Below are 26649 nucleotides of genomic sequence, written 5' to 3'. Positions count from 1 at the left end.
CCCTGTTGTAGCAAACTGCATTTCCCCTTTCAAGTCTAAGTCATGCAATAAATCTTGCAGAAACGATGGGACCATTACCTCATTTTTGTCTGGTCTGGCTTAAAAGTAAGAGTGTTTCTCTTTATCCTGTCAGTGCCCACACTCATGGGGAACATTTCAAAGAGGCAGAGCGTAAAGAATGTCAATTAGGCATGTAGACGACAGTTAAACAGTGAGCATTCTCTGAACTTCCAGGAAACTTACTTCAACATGAAACAATGGCTTCTGATTAGACTAAATACAGCAATACTCTGATATCAAAGTACGAGCCGACCTTAAACACAAAAACTTCCTGGCTCATTCAGAACAACGATATTTTGTTACAGCCCATGTTCCTACAATCATGGTCACGTTCTTAAATTTTACGAAGAAAAATGGGGGTCAATTACTAACAGAAATTTGCCTATTTTTGGTGTATTTCTGGTGTAGATTGAGGCGCAAAGGTTAGGACAGAGCAGACAGGGCATGTGCTTTGAATATTTGTCAGGGGAGGCACCAACAAGCCTCTCTGCTTTGGCCAGGGTAAAAAAATAGAGTGCTAGGGCAGCCTACTGGACCTGTGTACCAGGTGAAGCTTACAGTATGTGCAGGTAAAATCTATACTCGTTTACCACTGATCCTAACTTATCTCTAGTATTGTGCCCCGAAGCTGCATTCATACTTCTGCTGCTCATCACTGGAAATATTTCACAAGCTGTTTGACATGCACAACTTTAATATCTTAGCTGACCAAATGGCATTTATTATATCATCTGTACATCTCCTGGTATAAAGACTACACTTCCCAGAATGCAACTTAGTTGAACAAGCTCTAGGGAGATGCTGAACAAGCCGCTTGGGTTGGAGGATAAGCCCTAATGCCAGCAGAATAGGTAATTAAAAAACTATAATACAGCCTTGGATCCGTCCAGTGTATAATGCAATATATTTAATAGTATACTTAAAAGTTACTCAACTTTTTATGTAGAGTCATTTTACTGTACACTATATGGGAACTCTAAAATGGTATTTGTTTTGTAAACATTTTGGGCTTTTCACTATGCAGGGACTTTCTCTCTATTTGGTTTCCTTCTCCCAAGTGTTAGAATTCTTAAACTTATTCTTCTAAAGCTACATTTGTTTTGGCTCTTGTTTCAATCATGATCGGCCATAAAAAGATGAAATAATAAGAATGAATTATTGTTCACTGCTATCTCACTTTGAAGTTACTCAAAAGATAAGATAGTGTAATAGGTAGACTGACGTAAGAAGAATGGAGTGAAGCCCTACCTCTGATAGCAGTAACGCTGAGTAATGATGATGTGTTTAGGGTTTAACAGTTGTTTTTGTTACATTATGTTTATTACACCTCTAAGCTAAACTATTGAGTAACTTTGACGTTGGGATTGAATCCCACTGCATAAAGGGATTATACAAGTGAGGACCTATCCTCAGGCCATCACTGTCTGATCGTTGAGGTCCATACTACCCCCCCAGTGAGTTGTCCTGATGCCAGAACTACACAGCTCCTTCTGCTGTATAGTGAACAGAGCTGGTTACTGAAGTGCTTCTTCCATTCACTTCAGTGGGAACAACGTTGTAGTAACCTTCTCCTTCGACTACAAAGTAGATGGAGCTGTGTAGTTCTGGCGCCAGAGCTACTGCAAAACAGCTTATCGGCGGGTGTGCAGGGTGTTGGACCACACCTATCAAATAGTGATAGGTCATATCTTGTAAAATCCTGGACATCCTATTTAAGATGTAAAAATCAAATGTTATGTGGTGCTTTCTCAAGTTTCACATATGTTGGGCTAAAATTTTTGAAGAAACTAGTGTTTTTTGGGGGGATATGATGATTCTTGCCAATCCAATAAATGTAATCTGGGGAAGTAGGATGAGAATGGAAGGAAGGAGGAAGAGAGTGCTTGCGGGATTAAGAGCAATGCAAGTAGCAACAAGAATCATTACCAAGAAATGGAAGTTGAGTTTTGAAGCTTAGGTCTGTGGCACGAATTTCTTGGTAGTGTTTGAAAAACAATTTAATGAAAATAAGTCCCAATTGAATATATTTTTTTTGTGGTATGGTCCTACTGGGAAGAGAAATATGTCAAACATTTTATATAAAAACAATTTATTTTTCCTTTTTTTATTTCATCATGTAAAGGTCTTATTACAGCCCCGGAAATTAAAGGTATTGTCCGGGTCCAGAGCTGAACCAGGACATATCCCCATTTTCACCCCTCCAGCCCCCTGGACATGAGCATCGGACCATTTCATGCTCCAATGCTCTGTTTTGCCCTGCACTGAATCGCGCAGGGCAAAGGCATATACTGGAGGTCCGGTGATGTACCGGGCTCTCCATGAGTAAAGCTAGGCTGAGGCTTCCGCCTAGCAGTGAGCCCGGTGATGTCACCTGCACTAATGGGTGGGCTATAGTGCTGCCCTAGCCTTTAAAACAGCTAGGGCAGCTCTAAAGCTCATCTATCAGAGCTGGTGACGTCACTGGAAGCCTCCGCCTAGCAGTGAAATAATATAAACATTAAAGCCCTTACCCTGCGTGATCCAGCGAAGGGCAAGGGAGAGCATCGGAGCATGAAATGGATTGGAACCGAGTGGCAGGGAACAGATAAGTATGCTTCCCTCCACATGTTTGGGAGGGAGCAGAAAAATATTAAGAAACAGGAATAACCCTTTAATATTATTCACATTTAAATTGAGATTATTTAATAACCCAAAAAATTTTCTGTTCTTACTCATGAGCCACCTCATTATAGTACAGAACATCAGTTTTTGATAAGTAGGCATCTGACCTCTGGGACCTTCACAATCAGCTGCACTCCCTATATTAGTTGTATGTAATAATGCAGCTTGCCCCATTCAAGTGAATGGGACTGAGCTGCAGTACCAAGCACAGCCACGTTATGAACGGTGCTCTGCCTCTGTAAGCAATGAAAGGGTCCCTTTGTTATGCTGATCATGGGGTTCCGAGCTTTGGAACCACATATCAGACATTTCTGGCCTGTTATGGAGAAATATTTAAAATTACAAGTTGCTGTTTGTATTGTGCTGTTGTAAGTGCAGTTTTAGTGCATATTGTGGTGATGCCAAAGTCAGAGCAAAGGTACCTTGGGTAACTTTCTGCATTAGAATCCACAAACTCAGCCGTCTGTTTTGCATTAACCCTTTTGCAACCAAACCTTCCCAAAGCCATAACTTTTTTGACGCTTGGGGGACATATCACCGTAGCGGGCGGTCATTGGCTGCAGTGGCCACATGACCCATGTCAAACCGGATGTTGACGCATGGAGACCCAGACCTGCAGCAACTGTGAGGGAGGAAAGGAGCCGGAACCCAGCAGCAGTGATCAGGTAAGTATGATTTCTTTTGCAGGTATGGCGATGCTGGAAGCGTTTGCGCGAAATTCCAAAGTACAAAATTTAAAAAGTGATACTAACTCTCCACAATATCCTACCAGTTTGTGAAAGTGCACAATGTTCTTATTATTAGATTGACCAATCATCTCTCAAGGTGCTTGTTGAGGATATGGCCCTAAGACTTGACATAACACATAAGAATTACTGTTACCATAAGGTCTTGTAATATAGGTTTGTTTTACAAATTGCAATGCATGTTTCATCAAAAAGGCGAGGTCAGTAACATCCAGGGACACTAATCTACTAGTCTGAAACTACATTACGTCATCAGATATTTCATCATCTGCAATTAACATGTTACATAATATTAGTTTATTTTATTTGTAATGACTGTAGTAACCCATAGTGTTTTCTTTCTCTAATTAGCTCAATTTACCAAGCTTATTCAAATAGTGAAGTCATACTGAACCTTGAATAAGCTTTTTCGAATTTGTAGATGACACCATCATAATTACAGACTATTTTCTTTCATTTATATTTGTTAAATCAGTGGCTAAAATAAATCACAGCAAATACACTTTTATGTCAGTGTTCACATACCGAGCACCTTCCATCACATATGGGCCAAATTTATACATAACCTGTAGCAACATACCTTGAAGCTAACAGACAAGCCTAGTTGCTTCAGTTTGTTCTTCCAGTTTTATTCAAACGGCCCATTCCCTGTCACATTGTGCCACATCTATTAACATACAAAGATGGCATCTCCTCACAAGGTGAGCGGCCCCATTGCTGCCGGAAGCCTGCTGTTTTCACAGCAGACACCTGGAACCAATGTCAATGATCAGCGATAATACCGATCATAGACTTTTAAGCCCTCAGATTAAGGCCAAGTTCACACGGCCGTATGGCTTTTATTGTTTTTTGCGGTCCGTTTTTCACGGATCCGTTGTTCCGTTTTTGAGTTCCGTTGTGTTTCCGTTTCCTTTCCGTTTTTCCGTTCCGTTTTTCCGTATGCCATGTACAGTATACAGTAATTACATAGAAAAAATTGGGCTGGCCATAACATTTTCAATGGATAGTTCAGAAAAAACGGAACGGAAACGGAAGACATACGGATGCATTTCCGTATGTGTTCCGTTTTTTTTGCGGACCCATTGACTTGAATGGAGCCACGACCCGTGATTTACGGCCAAATATAGGACAAGCTCTATCTTTCAACGGAACGGAAATACGGAAACGGAATGCATACGGAACACATTCCGTTTTTTTTGCGGAACCATTGAAATGAATGGATCCGTATACGGACCGTATACGGAACACAAAAAAACGGCCCGTACACTCGCAAAAAAAACGTTCGTGTGAACTAGGCCTAATTGTGACCATGGCTTCTGAGGCAAAACTCAGGAGGTCGAGGGATCCCTTTGGTTGCTATGTTAGTCTTGGTCCTTTTGAAGGCTCTGAAGTGTAACAGAGTGAAGTTGCTATGGAGCCCTTTGGCAGGGTTCCATAGGAACACAGTTAATCTCCCGAAGCCTGCAATTTTAAATCATTGCGGTCTATGGGAGAAGCCCCTTAGAGGGACTTAATGAGTGTTAATCCCCCCTTCCCCATATAAAAAAATAATTAAATGGACGTTTTGCTGTTTGTTTGTTTTTTGTTGTTGTTGCTATACCTCCCCAAAAAATTGAATAAAAAGTGATCAAAAAGTCATTCACACTCCATAATGGTATCAATAAAAATTTAGATTGCCTTGCAAAAAATTAGCCCTCACATTGCTTCATGAGCTTAAGTATAAAAAGTTATGAGAGTCACAATATGACAAGGAAAAGATCCGTTTTTTAGAATTTTTTTCTTTCATTTTTTTTTATACACAATATAAATGTGGTATTGCTGTAATCATACTGACCTGCAGAATGAAGGTAACAGGTCCAGGTCAGTTTTACCGCATAGGAGACAATGTACAAATGAAACCCATAAAACTATGGCGGAATTGCAATTTTTTTCCATTTTCCCACTGCAAACTATGTAATAAAATGATGCCATTAAAAAGTACAACCTTTCCCACAAAAAAAAAAATGAAAATTGCTTGGTCCTTTAAGGAGTTGATTGATAAGTTCAGTGCAATGCTGTATGCTGCTCTTCCACTCTTCACTCGTAGAGCATGCACATGCTTTCTCTGGCTCTTAAAAGGCCAGGGGCCATCCACCTCAGTCTTTCCAAGCCAATTTCTGGCCACCTTACGGTACTTAAGGCACCTTCCCCTGTAGGAAGGTGCCTTAGCAATAGATTCTAGTTGTCCAGTACCTTGCTAAGGTGCACAATTGTCTTGTTTTGCCTGTCTGTGTACCGACCTCTGCCTGTTCTTCATACTGACCGTATGCTGCCTGCCCTGACCCTCGGACTGACTTTAGATTGCATGAACTCTGTCTGTCCTAACCTTGGCTTGTCCCTCACTATGGTTTTACCTGATCCCTTGGTGCAGGGATGGCCAACCTGCGGCTTTCTAGATGTTGTAAAACTACAACTCCCACCATGCCCTGCTGCAGGCTGATAGCTGTGAGCATACTGGGAGTTGTAGTTTTGCAAAAGCTGGAGAGCTTCAGGTTGGCCATCCGTGCTTTGCAGTGGTGTCACCCTATGAGTCAGCAGCCTCTGAACTGAGACTACTACCGGCCTGGTGGTTCCACTGAAGCAGAGTACAGATCCCTTTATAGGAGTTAAAGGGTTAAGACTAATAAGGCTGCCAAGATAACGCCCTTAAGAGTTGCCTAAGTCAAATAAGTTCACTATGCACAACGGATCCACATCTGGTTCCGTAACAACAGTTTTATCAAAACAGTTAAGTTTATTTGATGAGAATGCAGTAGTGAGGTATCTTTTCTCCACATATAGTAGAAGTGCACAGGACTCTGCCAGGATTGAATATGGGTATATTACCCCATTTTAGCAATCTCTATTATTAATGTATGCAGTTCTCCATGGACGAATACCAAGTTCTAGACATTCCAACTGATAGATATTCCTACGGATGTATTTCTATTACCTTTCTGCTAAAATAGCCATAGCACACTCCTAGAAGAAACCATCATTGATTATAGATCTGGTTAAACTAATTTAAACTGGATTATGGTCAAAGATTGGAAATTGGCCACTATCCTTCTGGATTATGAACTTTCTAACAAACATGGTATCAGTATTCCCAAACCATAAGACTGTAAATTGCTCTGATTTACTTTAAGGAGGTTTGAAAGTCTAGAGCAGCTGACTTTTTTCTTCCTATTTTTTTTATCTTCTGCCCTGGTAAGCAGTTTGTAGGCCCATAGGTTAACTTTCTGTATGTGTGGGTGGACATTCTCTCCCTTTACCCTTTACCCTACCTCATGTTGCCCATTTGTGGCATACTGTATGTCTTTCTCTCTGTTTTGTCTTTATTCTATGTTAATGTTTCCAGGGGAGCTTGAAGTTCTGGCTTGACTGGACCCTACTTCATCTCCTTTTTACCTGTAACCCTACAAGATAACAGGAGGACTTTTGGTCTTATATGTGTGTATGCATTAGCAGGGCTACCTGTTTATATGTGTGTGTGGGGGTGGGTGTTTATGGGTATGGGATGTAATAAACATCATGTTTCACCACTTTATGCCTTTATGTAAACTGATTCCTTGAAGGGAACGTGTCATCAACTTTATACTGACCTCACTGAGGACAGCATAAAATAGTGACAGAAATACTGATTTCAGCGGTGTGTCACTTATGAGCTAAAAGTAAGTGGTTGCTGAGAACCAACATCATAATCATTACAGCCCAGGCCTTGAAAAGAGTCAAATCTACCTGAGAAGAGTCATGGTTATTCCTAATCTCCTGCTCTCCCTGCCCATCTGCTGATGATTGACAGTTCTCTCCTAGAGAGAAAGGGAGAAAACTAGGTAGAAGACTGTTAGTCATCTGCAGGTGGGCAGGAGAGCAGGAATTCATGAATAACCATGACTCTTCTCAGGTGGCCATGACTCTTTTCCAGGCCCAGTCTGCAAGGTTTGTGATGTTGGTTCTCGGCAACCACTTACTTTTAACTTTTAAATGACAAACCGCTGAAATCAACTTACCTGTCTCTTATTTATGCCGCCGTTAGTATGGGCAGCACAAAGTTGATGACAGGTTCCCTTTAACCGTTAATGCTTTATATACAGTCATGTGAAAAAATTAGGACACCCTTTGAAAGCATGTGGTTTTTTGTAACATTTTTAATAAATGGTTATTTCATCTCCGTTTCAACAATACAGAGAGATTAAAGTAATCCAACTAAACAAAGAAAACTGAAGAAAAGTCTTTTCAAGATCTTCTGTAAATGTCATTCTACAAAAATGCCTATTCTAACTGAGGAAAAAGATAGGACACCCTCACATATATTCCCTCTTAAATTGGCTCAGATCTCACACAGGTATATCACACCAGGTGCACATAATTAGTAGATCGTTACTCTGCATGTTGAATGAGGCTTGCCCTATTTAAACCTCAGACATTTAGTTTGGTGTGCTCCTGACTGTTGAAGTGAGAGTGAGCACCATGGTGAGAGCAAAAGAGCTGTCAGAGGACTTCAGAAAAAAGATTGTAGCAGCCTATGAGTCTGGGAAGGGATTTAAAAAGATCTCAAAAGATTTTGAAATCAGCCATTCCACTGTCCGGAAGATAGTCTACAAGTGGAGGGCTTTCAAAACAACTGCCAACATGCCCAGGACTGGTCGCCCCAGCAAGTTCACCCCAAGAGCAGACCGCAAGATGCTAAAAGAGGTATCCAAAAACCCTAAAGTGTCATCTCGAGAACTACAGCAGGCTCTGGCTACTGTTGATGTAGAAGTACATGCCTCTACAATCAGAAAGAGACTGTACAAGTTTAACTTGCATGGAAGGTGTGCAAGGAGGAAACCTTTGCTTTCCAAGAGAAACATCGAGGCCAGACTGACATTTGCCAGCGATAAAGTTGACAAAGACCAGGACTTCTGGAATAATGTTCTTTGGACAGATGAGTCCAAAATTGAATTATTTGGACACAACAGCAGAGGACATGTTTGGCGTAAACCAAACACAGCATTCCAAGAAAAGAACCTCATACCAACTGTGAAGCATGGAGGTGGAAGTGTCATGGTTTGGGGCTGCTTTGCTGCAGCAGGACCTGGTCAGCTCACCATCATAGAATCCACGATGAATTCTACTGTGTATCAGAAGGTGCTTGAAGAACATGTGAGACCATCAGTTAGAAAATTAAAGCTGAAGCGGAACTGGACCATGCAACATGACAATGACCCAAAACATACTAGTAAATCAACCAAAGATTGGCTGAAAAAGAAGAAATGGAGAGTCCTGGAATGGCCAAGTCAAAGTCCAGATTTGAATCCCATTGAGATGCTGTGGGGTGACTTGAAAAGGGCTGTACGTGCAAGAAACCCCTCAAACATCTCACAGCTGAAAAAGTTCTGCATTGAGGAGTGGGGTAAAATTTCCTCAGACCGATGTCGAAGACTGGTAGATGGCTACAAGAACCGTCTCACTGCAGTTATTTCAGCCAAAGGAGGTAACACTCGCTATTAGGGGCAAGGGTGTCCTATCTTTTTCCTCAGTTAGAATAGGCATTTTTGTAGAATGACATTTACAGAAGATCTTGAAAAGACTTTTCTTCAGTTTTCTTTGTTTAGTTGGATTACTTTAATCTCTCTGTATTGTTGAAACGGAGATGAAATAACCATTTATTAAAAATGTTACAAAAAACCACATGCTTTCAAAGGGTGTCCTAATTTTTTCACAAGACTGTATTGCTTTCTCCAAAAAAAGCTTGATGTTTATGATTATTTTATCTCAAAATTTCCAGTGAGTCAATGATATAGTGGGATTAATACTTATCTAGCCTCCATTTTCCCATGACTACCATTCTAGCTTTCAGTGTCAGAATAGAGAAGTGAGAAGTGATTGCCTACACTATTGACTTAGACTGTGCTGACGTTTGGTGAGGTGTCAGTACAGTCTTAAACTACCACTTTCCCCAAATTAGCCCTGGTAAGAAGCAAAATCTGTCAAGATTGTACTAGTGGTGATCAGCCAGGGCTGACTATAGCTATTTGTGCTATTTTAGGCCTCCTTGCAAGACTTTAGTATAGCTAAATCCATATACAGATGGAAGGAACATAGGTCTCCTTCCATTTAAGTCACCACGATTCTGGATTATTATCTGCAGTGATGCATGAGTAGCACTGCACATAAGGAGTCCAAATTGCCATGTTTTATTTTCCTAATGCACTGTCAGTACTCAAATCTTCCCTGAAATACACAGTCAGGACTGCTGTGCTGTTCTAACATAATGGAGAGGACTTCTGTGTGCATGCACTGCAGCTTTAAACACTGACAGCGGGGAACGGTGGGCAGTAGGAAAATAAAAAGTCACAATCTGGACTCCTTATCTGCAGTACTACTCATGTATTACAGCAGATAATAGTCCAATATCATGGTGACAGATGCCCTTTAAATTCATAATGCTCAATCTGAACTACAAGGTGCATTTGTTACATTTCTTTTCCTCATGGTGGTGCAGAGAGTTGGGTGGAAGGTGGTTTGTATGGTGTTCTAATAATGAAGAAATTGCCTTCTCTTATTTTCTAAGGCACAAGGCTTTCCGAACACTTCAAGAAGCCATCAAGTGCAACTTTGAGCATTGGCAGATATGGGAGAACTTTCTGTTAACCAGCACAGATGTGGGAGAGTTTGCAGAAGCAATTAAAGCTTACCATAGACTAATGGACCTTCGAGACAAATATAAAGATGTGCAGGTTGGTAATTTATCACATGTTACTGCATCTTATGGCACTTGAGGTTTTGGAGCCATTTTAAATGTTATATAATATTGGTAGATTTGTAAGCTTTTGTGGGCAGCGTCCTCTGACACTCCGTAGCAGTCATTGTACTTATTTTTTAATTATATGATAGACATTTTGAATATGCATAGCACCCTGGAATTAATAGCATTTCAATAAAAAATAATAATATGAGGAAAATTAATAAATAGCCATTCCCTAATGTAATATTATCCGAATTGCTCATTTTTAGTTTTTTTTCCTGGTTAAAAAAAAAGAAAAACAACTAATAATAATCAACAGTTTCTTTGTGGAGAAAATTCAGTGTATCCCTTTTTTGACCTACATGAGATGTTGCCAGCATGTACACTTACCAGTCTGCATTATAAAATTACCGTGAAAATGTAGCGTCCTAGTGTAACGCCTGGCATGCTGACACCCTGTGTGTAAGCTGATCATATAGTCATATGGTACACCTTTCCATCTGTTTTGCTAACCTAAAAACTGTAGAAGAGGAGGTACTGGTAGATCGAAGAGAGACATCAGACTACACAGAGGTTTGTTTGTAGTCTGTAATCTTAGAGGCACATCCTCTGGCAATACGTGACGTAGACTGAAATCTGTGCCAGCGTTGGAGCTGTCTACACAGATAGTGGCATATTAATCAACTGTTTGCAGAGTTGCTTCATTACATCCCTTCAAATAATGCCAACCGGCCTTCCACTTTATGGGATTTCTTTATTTAATTTTCTTTATAAGCAAAATAACCCTTAAACGTTCTTTAAGATATCTGTTGGAATAAGGGTACTTTCACACTAGCGTTTTTCTTTTCCGGCATAGAGTTCCGTCTTAGGGGCTCTATACCGGAACCGAACTGATCAGCTATATCCCCATGCTTTCTTAATGGAGAGTAATCCGTTCAGGATGTCTTCAGTTCAGTCATTTTGACTGATCAGGCAAAAGAGAAAGCCGTAGCATGCTACGGTTTTATCTCCGGCGAAAAAAGCTGAAGACTTGCCGGAATGCCGGATCTGGCATTTTTCCCCATAGGAATCTATTAGTGCCAGATCCGGCATTCGGAATGCCGGATCCGTCGCAGACCGGTAAAAAATTTGAAAAAAGATACAAGACGGATTCGCCTGTCCGCATGACAAGCGGAGAGACGGATCCGTTCTTGCAATGCATTTGTGAGACGGATCCGCATCCGGATGCGTCTCACAAATGCTTTCAGTCACATCCAGATCGACGGAACTGCCCGCCGGATCACACTGCCGCAAGTGTGAAAGTAGCCTAAGACTCTATTCCTGCATGGTAAGAAGCAGAATGCTTGGTTCACTGCTGGATAACGAACACATAAAATATTCAGCTATGTATTGATTGATGCAGACCAGTTTTTATTTAAATGCCCCATGAATTATTGATCATTATTTGATATAGTTTATTACTCATGCTAAAAAAGTTGAGCTATTTTATTAGTGTAATTATTCATTGAGTCTGTAATTATTGCACTGCTGTCGTTGTAAGGGTTTTCTCCCATCTAGTGTTGCAAATTGATTTATTATGTGCGAAATTCAGTCCTGAATGTTGATCTTGAGGACTGCAGCTGCAGGCACATTGTACTCCTGTGATCAGTTATCGAAGTCTATTTGTATAGATTCAACATATCCATAGAGATTCCTGTATGGAACTGAAGCTGGGCTTACAAATGCATTATCTGTTGGCCAAACACTTGTTTATTGCAATAGGCAGTTGGGAACAAGCCACTGCCCTCTCCCGCCGGAACAAAAGGTTAGGCATGTTGACAATAAACTTGGTGACTTCTTCTTACCCCATCATCTAGTGCTGATGGAAGTAGGGAGGAACCCATACACAGTAGACCATCTTCAAAGTTTGGTTCTGGGTCAGCTGAATGTTAAATAATGAATAGTAAATGGTCAATGACCACAGTGAGGAGGTGTTTGAATGGAGTGTTTGTTGAGCATGTATGCGGCCACTCCATTCAAAGTCTATATGACTGACGGAGATATCTGAGCGATTGTCAGTCACATTGACTGTGAATGGAGCAGCACGTGTTACTGCCACTTCATTAATTACTGTAGCAAGAAGGAATTTAGGGGATAACACCCCCCCCCCCCCCCCCCCCACACACACACATTTTAGTGAGGCACCCAATAATAAGACTGGGGATCGGTGACAACCCCTGTAATACAAAGAGGAAAATGTATCAAAAGCCAGTGTTTTACACCAGTCTTAGATCTCCCCAGTGCTGCTGCAGCATGCGCTTAATTTATTATTAGGCACATCCTCTAGCAATCCGTAACCTAGACTGAAATCTATGCCACCTTATAGTTGCCACAGATTTCAGTGATTATTTATACCAAACCACTGGTGTATATGATGATAAATCTGATAGGCCAAATAGCCAAGCCCACCCTACCTTTTCCGAAAGTGGTGAGGGCAGTGTAGAGAAACCACTTGGGCCTAAATTTAGGTGCAGTAATATTTAAAAAGTCGAAAATCCAGGGTTAGTTAACAGAGACGAGCCTTCTTACATCACAGCCGCCATCTCCCGGCAGCCCTGGCAGATGGCTGACTTTGTCAGGAGAACCCTTGTTTCACCATATATTTCCCCCGATAAATACATGGCTGTTCATGTAATGCACAAATGGCTCAAGTTCACCAGAGCAGCTCTGGATTCCTAAGCAGGAGAGCCAGCACTATGGTGTGCATTTACTATAATTAGGCCTTAACAGTTCTTATAATGACACCAAACAACCAGAATAATAATCTTTATTATAGCACCAACATAGACTGTAGCATTGTACAGCTGGGGATTTGACACACAAATGAAATGACACATGAACAAGCAATGAGACTAAAGGGAGAAATTAGTCCTCCCATGAGAGCTTAAAGAGGACCTTTCATGGGTCCAGACATTATGAAATAACTAGCAGGTTATGTAGGGCATAGTGCAGGGATGTAAGATCGCTTACTAGTTTGTCCGGGCTCCGTTTTCCCGCTGTGCCCCCCGTTCACTTTTCCCGCCTGGTATGCTAATGAATAGCATCTGTTTCTCAATGGGCGTCTCCTTCTCCCTGGCTGTAGCATGGTCCAATCACAGCAGAGAGCGTTACATCCAGGGAGAAGATGAGCTTTTTTCTCCCTGGCTGTGACGCTCTCCGCAGCAATTGGACCATGCTACAGCCAGGTGGAAGGAGACTCCCATTGAGAAACAGGGCAATCTCCTCCTCCCTGTACTGATGCTATTCATTAGCATACCAGGTGGGAAAAGTGAACGGGGGGCGGAGCGGTGCCCAGACAAACTAGTAAGCGATCTTACATCCCTGCACTATACCCTACATTACCTGCTAGTTATTTCATAATGTCTGGACCCATGAAAGGTCCTCTTTAAATAGGCTGTCTCACCTGGAACATTGGTGGCATATCGCTAGGATATGCCACCAATGTCAGAAAGGTGCGGGTCCCAGTCTTTAGAACAAAGCTTCCAAAGAGCATACTGCGCATGCGCAGGCTACCTCCATTCATTTTTATAGGTATCCCAAAAATAGCTGTGTGTGGGACCTGCACCTATCTGTGGCATTGGTGAAGACAACCCCTTTAAAATCTAAATTAACATTTCAAGATTTTTTATTTATCCTTAAGCCACCTAGAAAAAACACAATTGGTATGTTCATTTTTGGTAGGTCCTGAGGATATTGGTAAGAGCAGTAGTGGAAGGAACTGAGGATCGTAAAGGGGAATCCACAAGTAACCTGAAGACCAAGTTACAGGAACTGTTTGGAAGAATAACAGCACAGGACTCTAGTGATGCTGATATTTGGAAAGCATACGCCAAACTGTATGGGAATGGGAAAAGTGAAAAAGCTGAAGAGAATGAAAAGGTAATGTTCAGTGTTAATTACATATTTCACATTGACATTAAATTGGGATTTTTTCCCTGTCTAGTAAAATCTGTTTTCTGAGGATCATCACTGGCAAGGTATCGCTATTGTCCAGACTGTAGAATTGGAAACATAATTGGGGCTTAAGCTGGTGCCTAGTGTTCGTCTGGATGAGCTGCACTATGACATTTATGTCTGTTTTCCATCTCCCAAGTTGCTGTCTTTTACATTTAATTTAATGGTTTGGATGTTCTAGTTTTTGACCGATTCATATTCTGTATGTAGAAGTGTTCTGCTTAGCTGTAATTGTTAAGTAACATGGATGATATCTTACTGTCTAGACTATTTTTTTTTTCAGAAGCACACTTATAATCCTTTCTCTGTTGAGCGTATACATTTAACATCTGTCGTACAGCTGTAGAACGCAATTTCTGTTTAACTCTGCTCTAGTCATATATTTTTCATAGGCTTTGTGATGTATAAAAGCTGAAAGCCATTAAACGCACATATATAAGAGCCAAATCAAAATCCTGATCTAGACAATGTTAAATCGTAATCAGGACATGTGCTTCACATGAAGAATATATTTCTAAATTTAACACAGAACTACAAAACATTTTTTGTGTTGGGTCTAGCCAAAGGGCTTTTGGGAATGGGTTATGGGCTGGTTTTGGCTATTGTGTATCAGTCCTGTACAATTCCCTAATAATGTTGAAATGGTGGCCACCCACAGACAGTCCCTTTAAAATGAGATCAGCTGATCACTGCAGGTCTGAGTTGATTGCTCATTTCTGTTGCAGCAGCACCTACAGGCGAAAGGGAGTATTGCATGCTGACCATTCAAATGAATTGCTGTGTATGTAATAGAGATGCTGCTCCCGAGTATTCAGAATGGTTTCTGTTAAATTGTGTCCAGAAAGGGGTGTTGGTGGGTGGATTCTTTTATGGAAAATAATTGTTCTCTATGTAAATCATTATAGATGATGAGGAGATGCCATAGTGTATACTGATTTCTTTCATTTCTTTAGGCTTTACAGTTCCTAACAAAGGCTCATAAATGTGATACTCAGAAAAGTGGCTGGGAAAATGACATTTCAGCATTCAAGGAAATAATTAGAGGGGCAATTGACCTTGCTAATGGTAAGTTTGTGTTAATAAGAAAGGGATTGCATGGGATTTTAAAAGAATGGCTTCATGCAGGAAACAAAAAAAAGTAACAAATATTCATCTGTTTGATCCACACAGCTTCAGGGGCGCTGCATCGGTAGTCCCTGCCAGTCTCTATTTCCTTCCCTGCTTTGGTGACATGTCATGCCATACATCCATGGGACCTATAACATGTACTATATGGCACAAGACTGCTGAGGCCAATGATTAGCTGCAGCAGAAATGTCGTATGGATGTATGTGACGTCATCACTGAAGGCAAGAAAACAAAGACAAAAGGGAGGAGTTTAGTTTTCTTTATTTTGTCACATTTCCTGTCCTGCATGTTTTTTTTAAAATCTTGAACAGCCCTTTAATACAAGTACTTGACTTGATTTCTGGTGTGCTTCTCTGTTGTGTTTGTGTCCAACCTAAAGTTTATGCTCCAGCCTAGAAAGGTTCATTTAACATTGCCAAATGCCAACACCTGATAACTTGGTAGTAGAGATAAGTGAAGTTTTGAAATATTCGATTCAGCTGCTTCGCCAAATTTTACCCAAAAATTTGCTTCTCTTCTTTGTAAGTAGCGGATGCAATGACAGGGAGCTGCAATAGTGCCGCTCCCCATCATTGTACCCCTCAGATGCTGCGTTCATACATGATCGCAGCATCTTAGAGTAATAATACAGTGTAAAATTAACATTCAAAAAATGAAATCATACTTACAATACCGCCTCCATTTGCTCGTGATGGGCTGGCCGCTGCCATCTTGCTTGAAGATCTTGCGTGAAATCTCGCACGGCCCGAGATGACATTATCACAGCGGCCGGCCCGTCGCGAGCAAATGGAGGAGATAAGTATGAGGTTAAATCGATTCGTTATATATTACAACAAAAATGGGTGACCTTGTTAAAGCTTAACTTTTAATAAACACTAGATATAAATTAATAGCCCATAAGTACAATAAATGACAAGAATATGTGCTGCACAATTGTGCCTAAATTACCAGTGCTCAGTAAAAGAGGAACAGTCTTACCACAGTCTTTCAAAGTGGTGCCACCACTGGGGTCTCCATGATTCCAGTGCTGGGTCTCTGACCCTTATCTTATTCTACTTGACCTGGGCTTATACCTGTCAGAGGAGCACCATGATCACCCTATTGAGGGTTACTCCAGTGGATAAATAAAACTCACCTATCTGGGTATCCCTACCAATTCCCCTATGCAGCCTAGTGACTGCCCAGCTTCGTCAATAGAGGTGGGGGGAGACCCCAGTGTCGGACCTGTTCGTCCCTACGCGTTTCACTGGCAGTCGTCAGATCACCAGGGGACCATCAATCCAGGCTGTGTCTAAGTAGCAAGAGCATCAGACGTATAGTGCAGGATTTGGAAGCTGGCACCATACATAGGTTCGCCTGGTGTCACTAGCGCGAAGCACGAGGAAATTCGGCTTTGCGACAAACCGATTTTATCCTGAAATTCAGATCGAATTCCACTTTGTTAGATTCGATTTGCTCCTCTCTACTTGGTGGGAAGCCAGGGTCTACCAGCACGGTCAATGGGCTTCCATATTTAAAGTGCATGTTTACTGAGCTCTTATGAGGAAAGAATTTAAAAACTGAAAATGCGCATTTCAACATGAGAAGGCACATGCCATTATTCTGGATATCCATGGAGGTCTTCATAAGTGTCTCATTCACCATATGGCTGCATGTTGAGGTCCCAAGCAGCATTTCTCTGCACCTAGCAAAGTGGTCACTTTAATAAATAGAAGTGCATTTTATCCAACATTATATTACAACAAAGCTAAATGGAAATTTCATTTGAACATGATTTTCACTCCCCAAAAAGTTTGTCATTATTCCCATAAAATATGGAATGGTTCTCATAACTGTCTGCTATAACCTGACAATAAATTGTGGTGATTTGTTGTAATGCACTATTGATGAGCAGAAAGTAAATATCAAATAAAATTGGCACTTTGGTTTTGGTTTTAAGAAGATGCATTATTATAATTCACTTTAGAAGGTATATTCACAAATGTTAAAAATAAAAGCCTGCCTTGCAGATTATACGATATTGTGTTTTCTGAAACAAAATTTTTAAGAACATTTGTCAAAATAAGTTTAATATGACATAAATTAACAAAATTACTCTAGATGCCCAGGTGAAAAACAAAAGAATGCAAAAAAAATAAAATACCAGGGATGAGTATTGTACGGTGGGAATAATAAAGTAACACACATGAAAATTTTAAATTTTCTACTTGGAACCATCTAACTTAAAGGGACTAGCCAATCTCTACCTTTAATTGTAAACTTCCCATAACCAGTAATGTTTTATGTATGCAGGCATAGGCCTGTTCTATACTCCCCCAATATCAGCAACGTCAGCACAGCAGCTCTGAATTATCTACATCCATAGGACACAAGATTGTGGTGACCACATGACTTGTTTGCTTCAACGCTTTCTTAAATTGGGTGCAGCGCTAAGCAGTGTGCGGAAACATCCGATGCATGGGTAGATACAGAGGATTCTGCTGCCTGTATGTGCAAAGCTATATAAAAAGGGAAAGAAGAAAAAATAAGGAGTTACCAAGCATCTAACAAAAAGTAACGGAGCAGATAAACCTGTCCTAAGTAGTCTATAGATACATTCAAACTCACAGCTGGTATTAGAACCAAAACATCTTTGTGATACAAGATTTTTTTTTTTTTTAAAGGGTTTTCCTTCTACACACATTGATGGCATGTTCGTAGAAAGTGGCATCAGTGTCCGATAGGTCCATATTTTTACATTAAGTATCTGAAACACACCTGGTTTTCATATACAGGTATACATGCGTGCTGGTTGTTGGGGTCACAGGCAGGAAAATTGTCTATAAAAGCATCAATTGAACATATTATTCAAACTGTAAATTCCTTAAAGCTGATGGAAATCACAATCCAGTATTATGATTGATATCGCAAGTGTAATCCCCAGACCTGATACTACAACAGACTAATAAATGATGCTGAGAAGTCTATGCTCTGGAAAACTTTCCTGCCATATGCTGCCAGATTGTGCCTGACAAAGTGGATTTGCTGCTTGATATGTAATTAGATTGAGGAGCAGGAAAAGTAACCCATATGTTTTTGTTTTACTTACATGTTATTGTCATCTTAACCAGATGTACATATAAAATACCCCAAAGGTCTAAGCATACATCATGATTTTAGTTCACATGATGCAGCAGGGCTTACATATTAGAGCAGGATTAGATGTGTTTTTTTTAATACCAGCCTCTTATGAAGTCTTAATATCAGATGTGATGAAGAGGACCTTTTACCTCTCCTGACATGTCTGTTGTAGTAAATAATTGTGTTCCCCATGTAATAACAATTGTGGAGCATCTTTTCTTAGGAACCTACATTGCATCGTTCCTCTATCATTCCTGTTAGAGATTTGTGAATGCATTGACAACTAAGTGTTACCAGTGGTGGGCAAGACCCTGCACAGTGTGATGAACGCATCCAGTGTCAGACTGTGGAGAGACACCCCTATGCTGAAGGGAAAGGTAACACCCAGGTGTCAATTTATTCATACATTTCTAGAAGGACCAAGAGGGACCACACAACACAGAGTTCCGAGGCGAGATGCTCCGGTGTTGTTAGCTCATGGAGGACTCAAGTGTTAACTAAAACAGACATGGCAGGAGAATTGACAGGTTATCTTTAAAGTATAATATGTTCTGCTCCTTTTCAGCTGCATTTATTTACTTCATTTTTATTTTTATGTGACATACACCTTAAAGGGATGTTCCAGAAGGATACATTGTTTTCAGTATGGAGCAGAATAAGTTAAAAACATGAAGCATTACTCGTCCTCACTAATCCTGCTCAGCCAATCATTGGCTAGGTGGTAACCCATCTCAGTCAGGCTTCTTCAGCCATTTTGTCTGTTTTGAGCCAGAACCAGGAAGTGGAAATCAGTGGGACTCACCAGAGTGACTTCCAGACCAGCTTCGGCAGGTGATCAGTGATGCTTTAGTTCAGATAAGTCCTTTCTATTATAATTAATAGTATAAAAAAAGTATTGATAACAAACCATGTTAGAAAGTTGGGAATTTAGAAAGGAATTTAGCGTGAGTGATTTATACAGGAGCAAAGAAATTGTATGTTAGGGATTAGGAGGCGCTTCTGTCAACATTGCAATAATCTTTAGGATTTAGGCTAAGAAGATCTAATAGATTCTAGCATATTTTTCTTGACAGAATAAATGGGCTCTAGGCTCTGCTTCAGGGACTTTGTTACATTTAATTTCCTTACAAATCCAGCCCAGTGACCTCACTTTATACTAATATACATCACATATTAGTTTAGATTTTTGTATTATAGAGGGAAACCCCTAAATGGAATTGAACATAAGAGTGTAGTGTACTTCAAAGAAAGAGGCATTGGTTAGCTTAAACTGCTGCCATTACCTTTGCTTTAGGAAAAATGTCAAAAATACCTAAGGGGATCCTAGGCTTGAGTGCATCTCATAAAATATAAAGCACGTGGTGCGCATGTGGTCTGCATTAACCATACTTTATTAAGATGTAAGGAGCGGGAACTAGAAACAGTTATACAATTGACTTCTCTCTTCCATTTGGCCATTGACCCACTTGAAAGGACAGAGATCTGTTCTTTGTTCTTCTGATTAATTTGGACCATTCTTTTGATCCACACAAATACATATCCACGATCTTCTGAACCACTTTTTGTCTTAACAAACATACAGTTCTTGCAGAGTTGTGACCCATTAACACATATAGTTTTCATACTGTCTTTAAGGACAACCAAAATGTATCATCTACTCCAAGAAATTGTTCAGCTAATGAATATTTTTGGAGGCCTAGCTTGGAGGACCTAAAGTAGCTATGAGAAGACTTTGTCCTGCAGACATTATTGGGCATCTTTCAGCAGATTTGTACCTATGAAACTAGCTAACCTGTTGCATGTGTGCTTGGCAGCTGAAGGCATCTGTGTTGGTTCCATGTTCATAATTACCTGCATTGCTGTGGAAAATTAAGTTTTAATATATGCTAATGAGTCTCTAGGAGCAACTGGAACATTGATGTTATGCCATAACATGATTGACAGGAAAAGGTGTGATGATGGTTTCCTTATCAAATTGGAGAGGGTTCAAGCAGTTGCTGAGATATCTGAGTCTTTAGGTATAACAGCAATGCCCCCGTTGCTCCTAGAGGCTCATTTGCATATATTAAAACTTTATTTTTCTCAGCAATGCGGGCATATGTGAATATGGAACCAACACAGATGCCTTCAGCTGCCAAGTGCTCATGCAACAGGTCAGCCATTTTTATAGGTGCATATGTTGACAGATGCCCTTTAACCACCTCCGGACCGCTGTACGCAGATTCGCGTTCCGGAGGTGGCAGCGCTGCGCACAGTCACGCATATACTCGTCATCTCGCGAGACGCGAGATTTCGCTCCAAGCCGGCCCGCGCATGCGCATCGCGGGCCGGCAAAAGTTAAAGAACAAGTTCGTCACCAGCCTGCCAGCAACGATCATTGGCTGGCAGGCTGGCAATTTTTAAAAAATCCAATCACAAGCCATATAACAGATCATATTAGTAAATATGATCTGTTATATGGCTTCTCTGCTCCTCTGCTGGTCCTTTTCGTCGGTTGGATCCAGCAGAGAAGCAGACATCACTGTGAGTACACCAAACACTTCACTGTAGCCCCTGATCACCCCCCTGCACCCCAATTAACCCTTTGATCACTTTTTTTCCTTTCACTGATGATTGACTGGGGCGATCAAAGGGGTGATCAGTGTAAACTGTCACTTTTTTTTTTTCCACTGGTATTGGCTGTTAGGTTTTAGGGATAGTTTAGGCCCCTTGGTTAGGTAGTTAGCGTCAGTTAGCGCCCACCCCACCGCACCGCAGTCACTTATATTCGCTGAATAGCGTATCGCTAATCAGCATTTGTACTTTTATAGTATCTGTAAGTGATCAAAACTGATCACGGTCAGATCTATAATAGTATTAGTGTCACTTTAGTTCGCCCTCCACCCAAAACGCAGTGTTTGCCCGATCAGGCCTGATCGGTCGCCCACACGTGCGTTCACCCGCGCCCGCCCCACCGCAGTGACAAAAAATATATATTTTTTGATCACTGCACATTCATTTTACACGCACTGCGGCGATAAAAAAATCAGTTTTGATATTTTTTATCAACCGCAGCGGCCTCCGGTACTTCGCTAGCCTCCCCTTTGTAAGACAGGTTTGCTTTTTTTCTTGGGTAGTCTCAGGGAATACCCCTAAATTTAGTAGTCCAAAATGTCAAACAGGGGGTATTCTTCTGAAGAGGCCTACAGGATTCTGACCCAGTCGGATGAGGAGTGGGAACCCTCATCTGATGAATCTAGCGGGTCAGAATATGAACCTGTGGAAAGCAGTGGCTCTCTGACCCAAAGTTCGGACGAGGAGGTGGAGGTCCCTGGCAGCACCAGGCGTACCCGGCCCCGTGTTGCTAGACCACAGGTTATGCAGGATCCGCTTCAAGAGCAGCAGAGTGGGGCTGTCGCTGCCGGATGACGTGGTGAGGCATACACCAGCAGCGCAGCCCTCCCTGGACCTAGTACCAGCACTGCCGTACAACATGGTGACGTGGCGAGCACCAGAAGGGCAGTTGAACCTGGTACGGTGGCACGTGCACTAGTTACCCCGTCGCAGCCACCGCGCAGACAGGCCCGTAGAGCCCCTAGAATCCCTGAGGTGCTGGCAAACCCTGATTGGCAGTCACCAACTTCAGCCGCACCTGTAGTTCCCCCTTTCACCGCCCAGTCTGGAGTTCGGGTTGAGACGGCTCAAATCGGTTCGGCCCTGGGATTTTTTGAGCTGTTCTTGACTGCGGAGCTCTTGGACTTCGTCGTGGCAGAGACCAACCAGTATGCCACACAATTTATATCCGCCAACCCGGGAAGCTTTTATGCCCAGCCTTTCCGGTGGAAACCAGTCCAAGTTTCCGAAATTAAAATTTTTTTGGGCCTTCTCCTCAACATGGGCCTGACAAAAAAGCATGAATTGCGGTCATATTGGTCAACGCACCCGATTCATCACATGCCCATGTTCTCTGCTGCTATGTCCAGGGCACGATTTGAGGCCATCCTCCGTTTCCTGCATTTTAGCGACAACACCACCTCCCGTCCCAGAGGCCACCCAGCTTTTGACCGGCTCCACAAAATTCGGCCCCTCATAGACCATTTCAACCAGAAATTTGCAGATTTGTATACCCCCGAGCAAAACATCTGCGTAGACGAGTCCCTAATACATTTTACCGGGCGCCTTGGCTTCAAACAGTACATCCCAAGCAAGCGTGCCCGGTATGGGGTCAAATTGTATAAGCTCTGTGAAAGGGCCACAGGCTATACCCACAAATTTCGTGTCTATGAGGGAAAAGATCAGACCCTGGAGCCGGTCGGTTGCCCTGACTACCTGGGGAGCAGTGGGAAGACAGTCTGGGACTTGGTGTCACCCTTATTCGGCAAGGGGTACCATCTTTATGTGGACAATTTTTACACAAGTGTGGCCCTCTTTAGGCATTTGTTTCTAGAACGGATTTGCGCCTGTGGCACCGCGCGAACTAGTCGCGTGGGCTTCCCCCAACGGCTTGTAACCACCCGTCTTGCAAGGGGGGAGAGGGCTGCCTTGTGTAACGAAGAACTGCTCGCGGTGAAATGGAGAGACAAGCGTGACGTTTACATGCTCTCCTCCATTCACGCAGACACGACAATCCAAATTGAGCGAGCAACCCGTGTCATTGAAAAGCCCCTCTGTGTCCACGACTATAATGCGCTCATGGGAGGGGTGGACTTCAATGACCAGATGTTGTCTCCGTATTTAGTTTCCCGCAGAACCAGACGCTGGTATAAGAAGGTGTCTGTATATTTAATTCAATTGGCGCTGTACAATAGTTTTGTTCTCTACAGTAAGGCTGGGAGAACACGATCTTTCCTCAAATTCCAGGAAGAGATCATCGAGAACCTCCTTTACCCAGGAGGTTCCGTGGCCCCATCCCCCAGTGTAGTTAGCCGTCTACACGAGCGACATTTCCCCAGTGTCGTTCCTGGTACCTCAACCCAACCGTCACCCCGAAAAAGATGTCGTGTCTGTAGCAGGAGTGGAATAAGGCGTGACACCCGCTATTTCTGTCCTGACTGTCCGGACCACCCTGCCCTATGCTATGGAGAGTGTTTCCGGAAGTACCACACACAGGTACACCTAGCATAGGGATTGCATCTCACAGGACAGGCACACAGGGCTATTAGGGCCCTTTTACTCTCAGCTGCTGCAAACCTCTCCTTTCACCTGGGATAAAGTGCATAACGTACTTCGCCACATCTTTGGGCGATTTGCGCTTTGCACATTGTCCCATGGGGAAGGAGAGGTTTGTTCTATAAAGGTAAAAAAAACTAAACAAAAAAAAAATTACCGGTAAGTAAAAAAGTTAAAAAAGTTTAAAAAAGTTAATATGTTCTGTTCTAAAGTTAATAAAGTTATTGCTTTGCGGCCTGGTTTTTTCTTTTTTGTTTTGTTTTTTTTACCTTCCAGGTGGACCAACCGATCGACCAGCTGCAGCACTGATGTGCATTCGGACAGAAGCATTGCGCTGCTGTCAGATTACACGCAAGTCGGTGTATGCGGCGCTGCAAGACGAGATTTCTCCTCTGCAGTAAAAGATATGTTTGCCGAGGCATATGAGCTGAGGAGGTGGCGGTGTTCATATACTTTGGCAAACACTTTGTATATATAAAAAAAAAAATCCCGGCAATGATTTATTCATCCACATCGATTGATGTGAATGGAGAAATCTGGTTTGCCAGGGCATACGAGCTGAAGTGGGTATGGATGTTGGGCGGAGCTCCTATGTCCTGGCAGACGCGTTTCCCCTCCTTTTTCTTTTTTTGGCAGAGATTTTTTCATCCACATTGATCGATGCGAATGAAGAAATCTGTGCCGTTCATTTTTTTCTTTCAGCCCAGAGGCTGAACGGAAAAAAAAAATCTCATTACCTGTATGCTCAATATAAGGAGAATAGCAGAAACTCCTAATGCTGGGCATACATGTAATGATTGCGGAGACCCTCAAATGCCAGGGCAGTACAAACACCCCACAAATAACACCATTTTGGAAAGAAGACACCCCAAGGTATTCGCTGAGGGGCATATTGAGTCCATGAAAGATTGAAATTTTTGTCCCAAGTTAGCGGAAAGGGAGACTTTGTGAGAACAAAATCCAAAAAATCTATTTCCGCTAACTTGTGCCAAAATTTCTTTTTTTCAATGAACTCGCCATGCCCCTCATTGAATACCTTGGGGTGTCTTCTTTCCAAAATGGGGTCACATGTGGGGTATTTATACTGCCCTGGCATTTTAGGGGCCCCAAAGCGTGAGAAGAAGTCTGGTATCCAAATGTCTAAAAATGCCCTCCTAAAAGGAATTTGGGCCCCTTTGCCCACCTAGGCTGCAAAAAAGTGTCACACATGTGGTATCTCCGTATTCAGCAGAAGTTGGGGAATATGTTTTGGGGTGTCATTTTACATATACCCATGCTGGGTGAGATAAATATCTTGGTCAAATGCCAACTTTGTATAAAAAAAATGGGAAAAGTTGTCTTTTGCCAAGATATTTCTCTCACCCAGCATGGGTATATGTAAAATGACACCCCAAAACACATTCCCCACCTTCTCCTGAGTACGGAGATACCACATGTGTGACACTTTTTTGCAGCCTAGGTGGGCAAAGGGGCCCACATTCCAAAGAGCACCTTTCAGATTTCACAGGTCATTTACCTACTTACCAGACATTAGGGCCCCTGGAAAATGCCAGGGCAGTATAACTACCCCACAAGTGACCCCATTTTGGAAAGAAGACACCCCAAGGTATTCCGTGAGGGGCATGGCAAGTTCCTAGAATTTTTTATTTTTTGTCACAAGTTAGTGGAAAATGATGATTTTTTTTTTTTTTTTTTTTTTTCATACAAAGTCTCATATTCCACTAACTTGTGCCAAAAATTTTTTTTTTCCATGAATTCACTATGCCCATCAGCGAATACCTTGGGGTCTCTTCTTTCCAAAATGGGGTCACTTGTGGGGTAGTTATACTGCCCTGGCATTCTAGGGGCCCAAATGTGTGGTAAGGAGTTTGAAATCAAATTCAGTAAAAAATGACCTGTGAAATCCGAAAGGTGCTCTTTGGAATATGGGCCCCTTTGCCCACCTAGGCTGCAAAAAAGTGTCACACATCTGGTATCTCCGTACTCAGGAGAAGGTGGGGAATGTGTTTTGGGGTGTCATTTTATATATACCCATGCTGGGTGAGAGAAATATCTTGGCAAAAGACAACTTTTCCCATTTTTTTATACAAAGTTGTCATTTGACCAAGATATTTATCTCACCCAGCATGGGTATATGTAAAAAGACACCCCAAAACACATTCCTCAACTTCTCCTGAGTACGGGGATACCAGATGTGTGACACTTTTTTGCAGCCTAGGTGGGCAAAGGGGCCCATATTCCAAAGAGCACCTTTCGGATTTCACAGGTCATTTTTTACTGAATTTGATTTCAAACTCCTTACCACACATTTGGGCCCCTAGAATGCCAGAGCAGTATAACTACCCCACAAGTGACCCCATTTTGGAAAGAAGAGACCCCAAGGTATTCGCTGATGGGCATAGTGAGTTCATGGAAGTTTTTATTTTTTGTCACAAGTTAGTGGAATATGAGACTTTGTATGAAAAAAAAAAAATCATCATTTTCCACTAACTTGTGACAAAAAAAAAAAAATTCTAGGAACTCGCCATGCCCCTCACGGAATACCTTGGGGTGTCTTCTTTCCAAAATGGGGTCACTTGTGGGGTAGTTATACTGCCCTGGTATTCTAGGGGCCCAAATGTGTGGTAAGGAGTTTGAAATCAAATTCTGTAAAAAATGACCAGTGAAATCCGAAAGGTGCTCTTTGGAATATGGGCCCCTTTGCCCACCTAGGCTGCAAAAAAGTGTCACACATCTGGTATCTCCGTACTCAGGAGAAGGTGGGGAATGTGTTTTGGGGTGTCATTTTATATATACCCATGCTGGGTGAGAGAAATATCTTGGCAAAAGACAACTTTTCCCATTTTTTTATACAAAGTTGGCATTTGACCAAGATATTTATCTCACCCAGCATGGGTATATGTAAAAAGACACACCAAAACACATTCCTCAACTTCTCCTGAGTACGGGGATACCAGATGTGTGACACTTTTTTGCAGCCTAGGTGGGCAAAGGGGCCCATATTCCAAAGAGCACCTTTCAGATTTCACAGGTCATTTTTTA

General features: G+C 41.9%; 1 protein-coding gene across 1 annotated transcript in view; it reads left to right on the top strand.

Annotated features, from left to right (window-relative positions):
* Positions 1–26649, top strand: part of TTC27 (tetratricopeptide repeat domain 27) — a 411030-nt gene that overhangs the window by 359914 nt on the left and 24467 nt on the right. Inside the window, exons 17-19 of the mRNA XM_040429555.1 lie at positions 10045–10210; positions 13939–14136; positions 15165–15276. Coding sequence (XP_040285489.1) covers positions 10045–10210; positions 13939–14136; positions 15165–15276 — 476 coding nt within the window. The remainder of the gene's footprint in view (positions 1–10044; positions 10211–13938; positions 14137–15164; positions 15277–26649) is intronic.

This window comes from Bufo bufo, chromosome 4, assembly GCF_905171765.1.
Source record: "Bufo bufo chromosome 4, aBufBuf1.1, whole genome shotgun sequence".
Lineage (NCBI taxonomy): Eukaryota > Metazoa > Chordata > Amphibia > Anura > Bufonidae > Bufo > Bufo bufo.
This window is presented reverse-complemented; position numbering and strand designations above follow the sequence as displayed.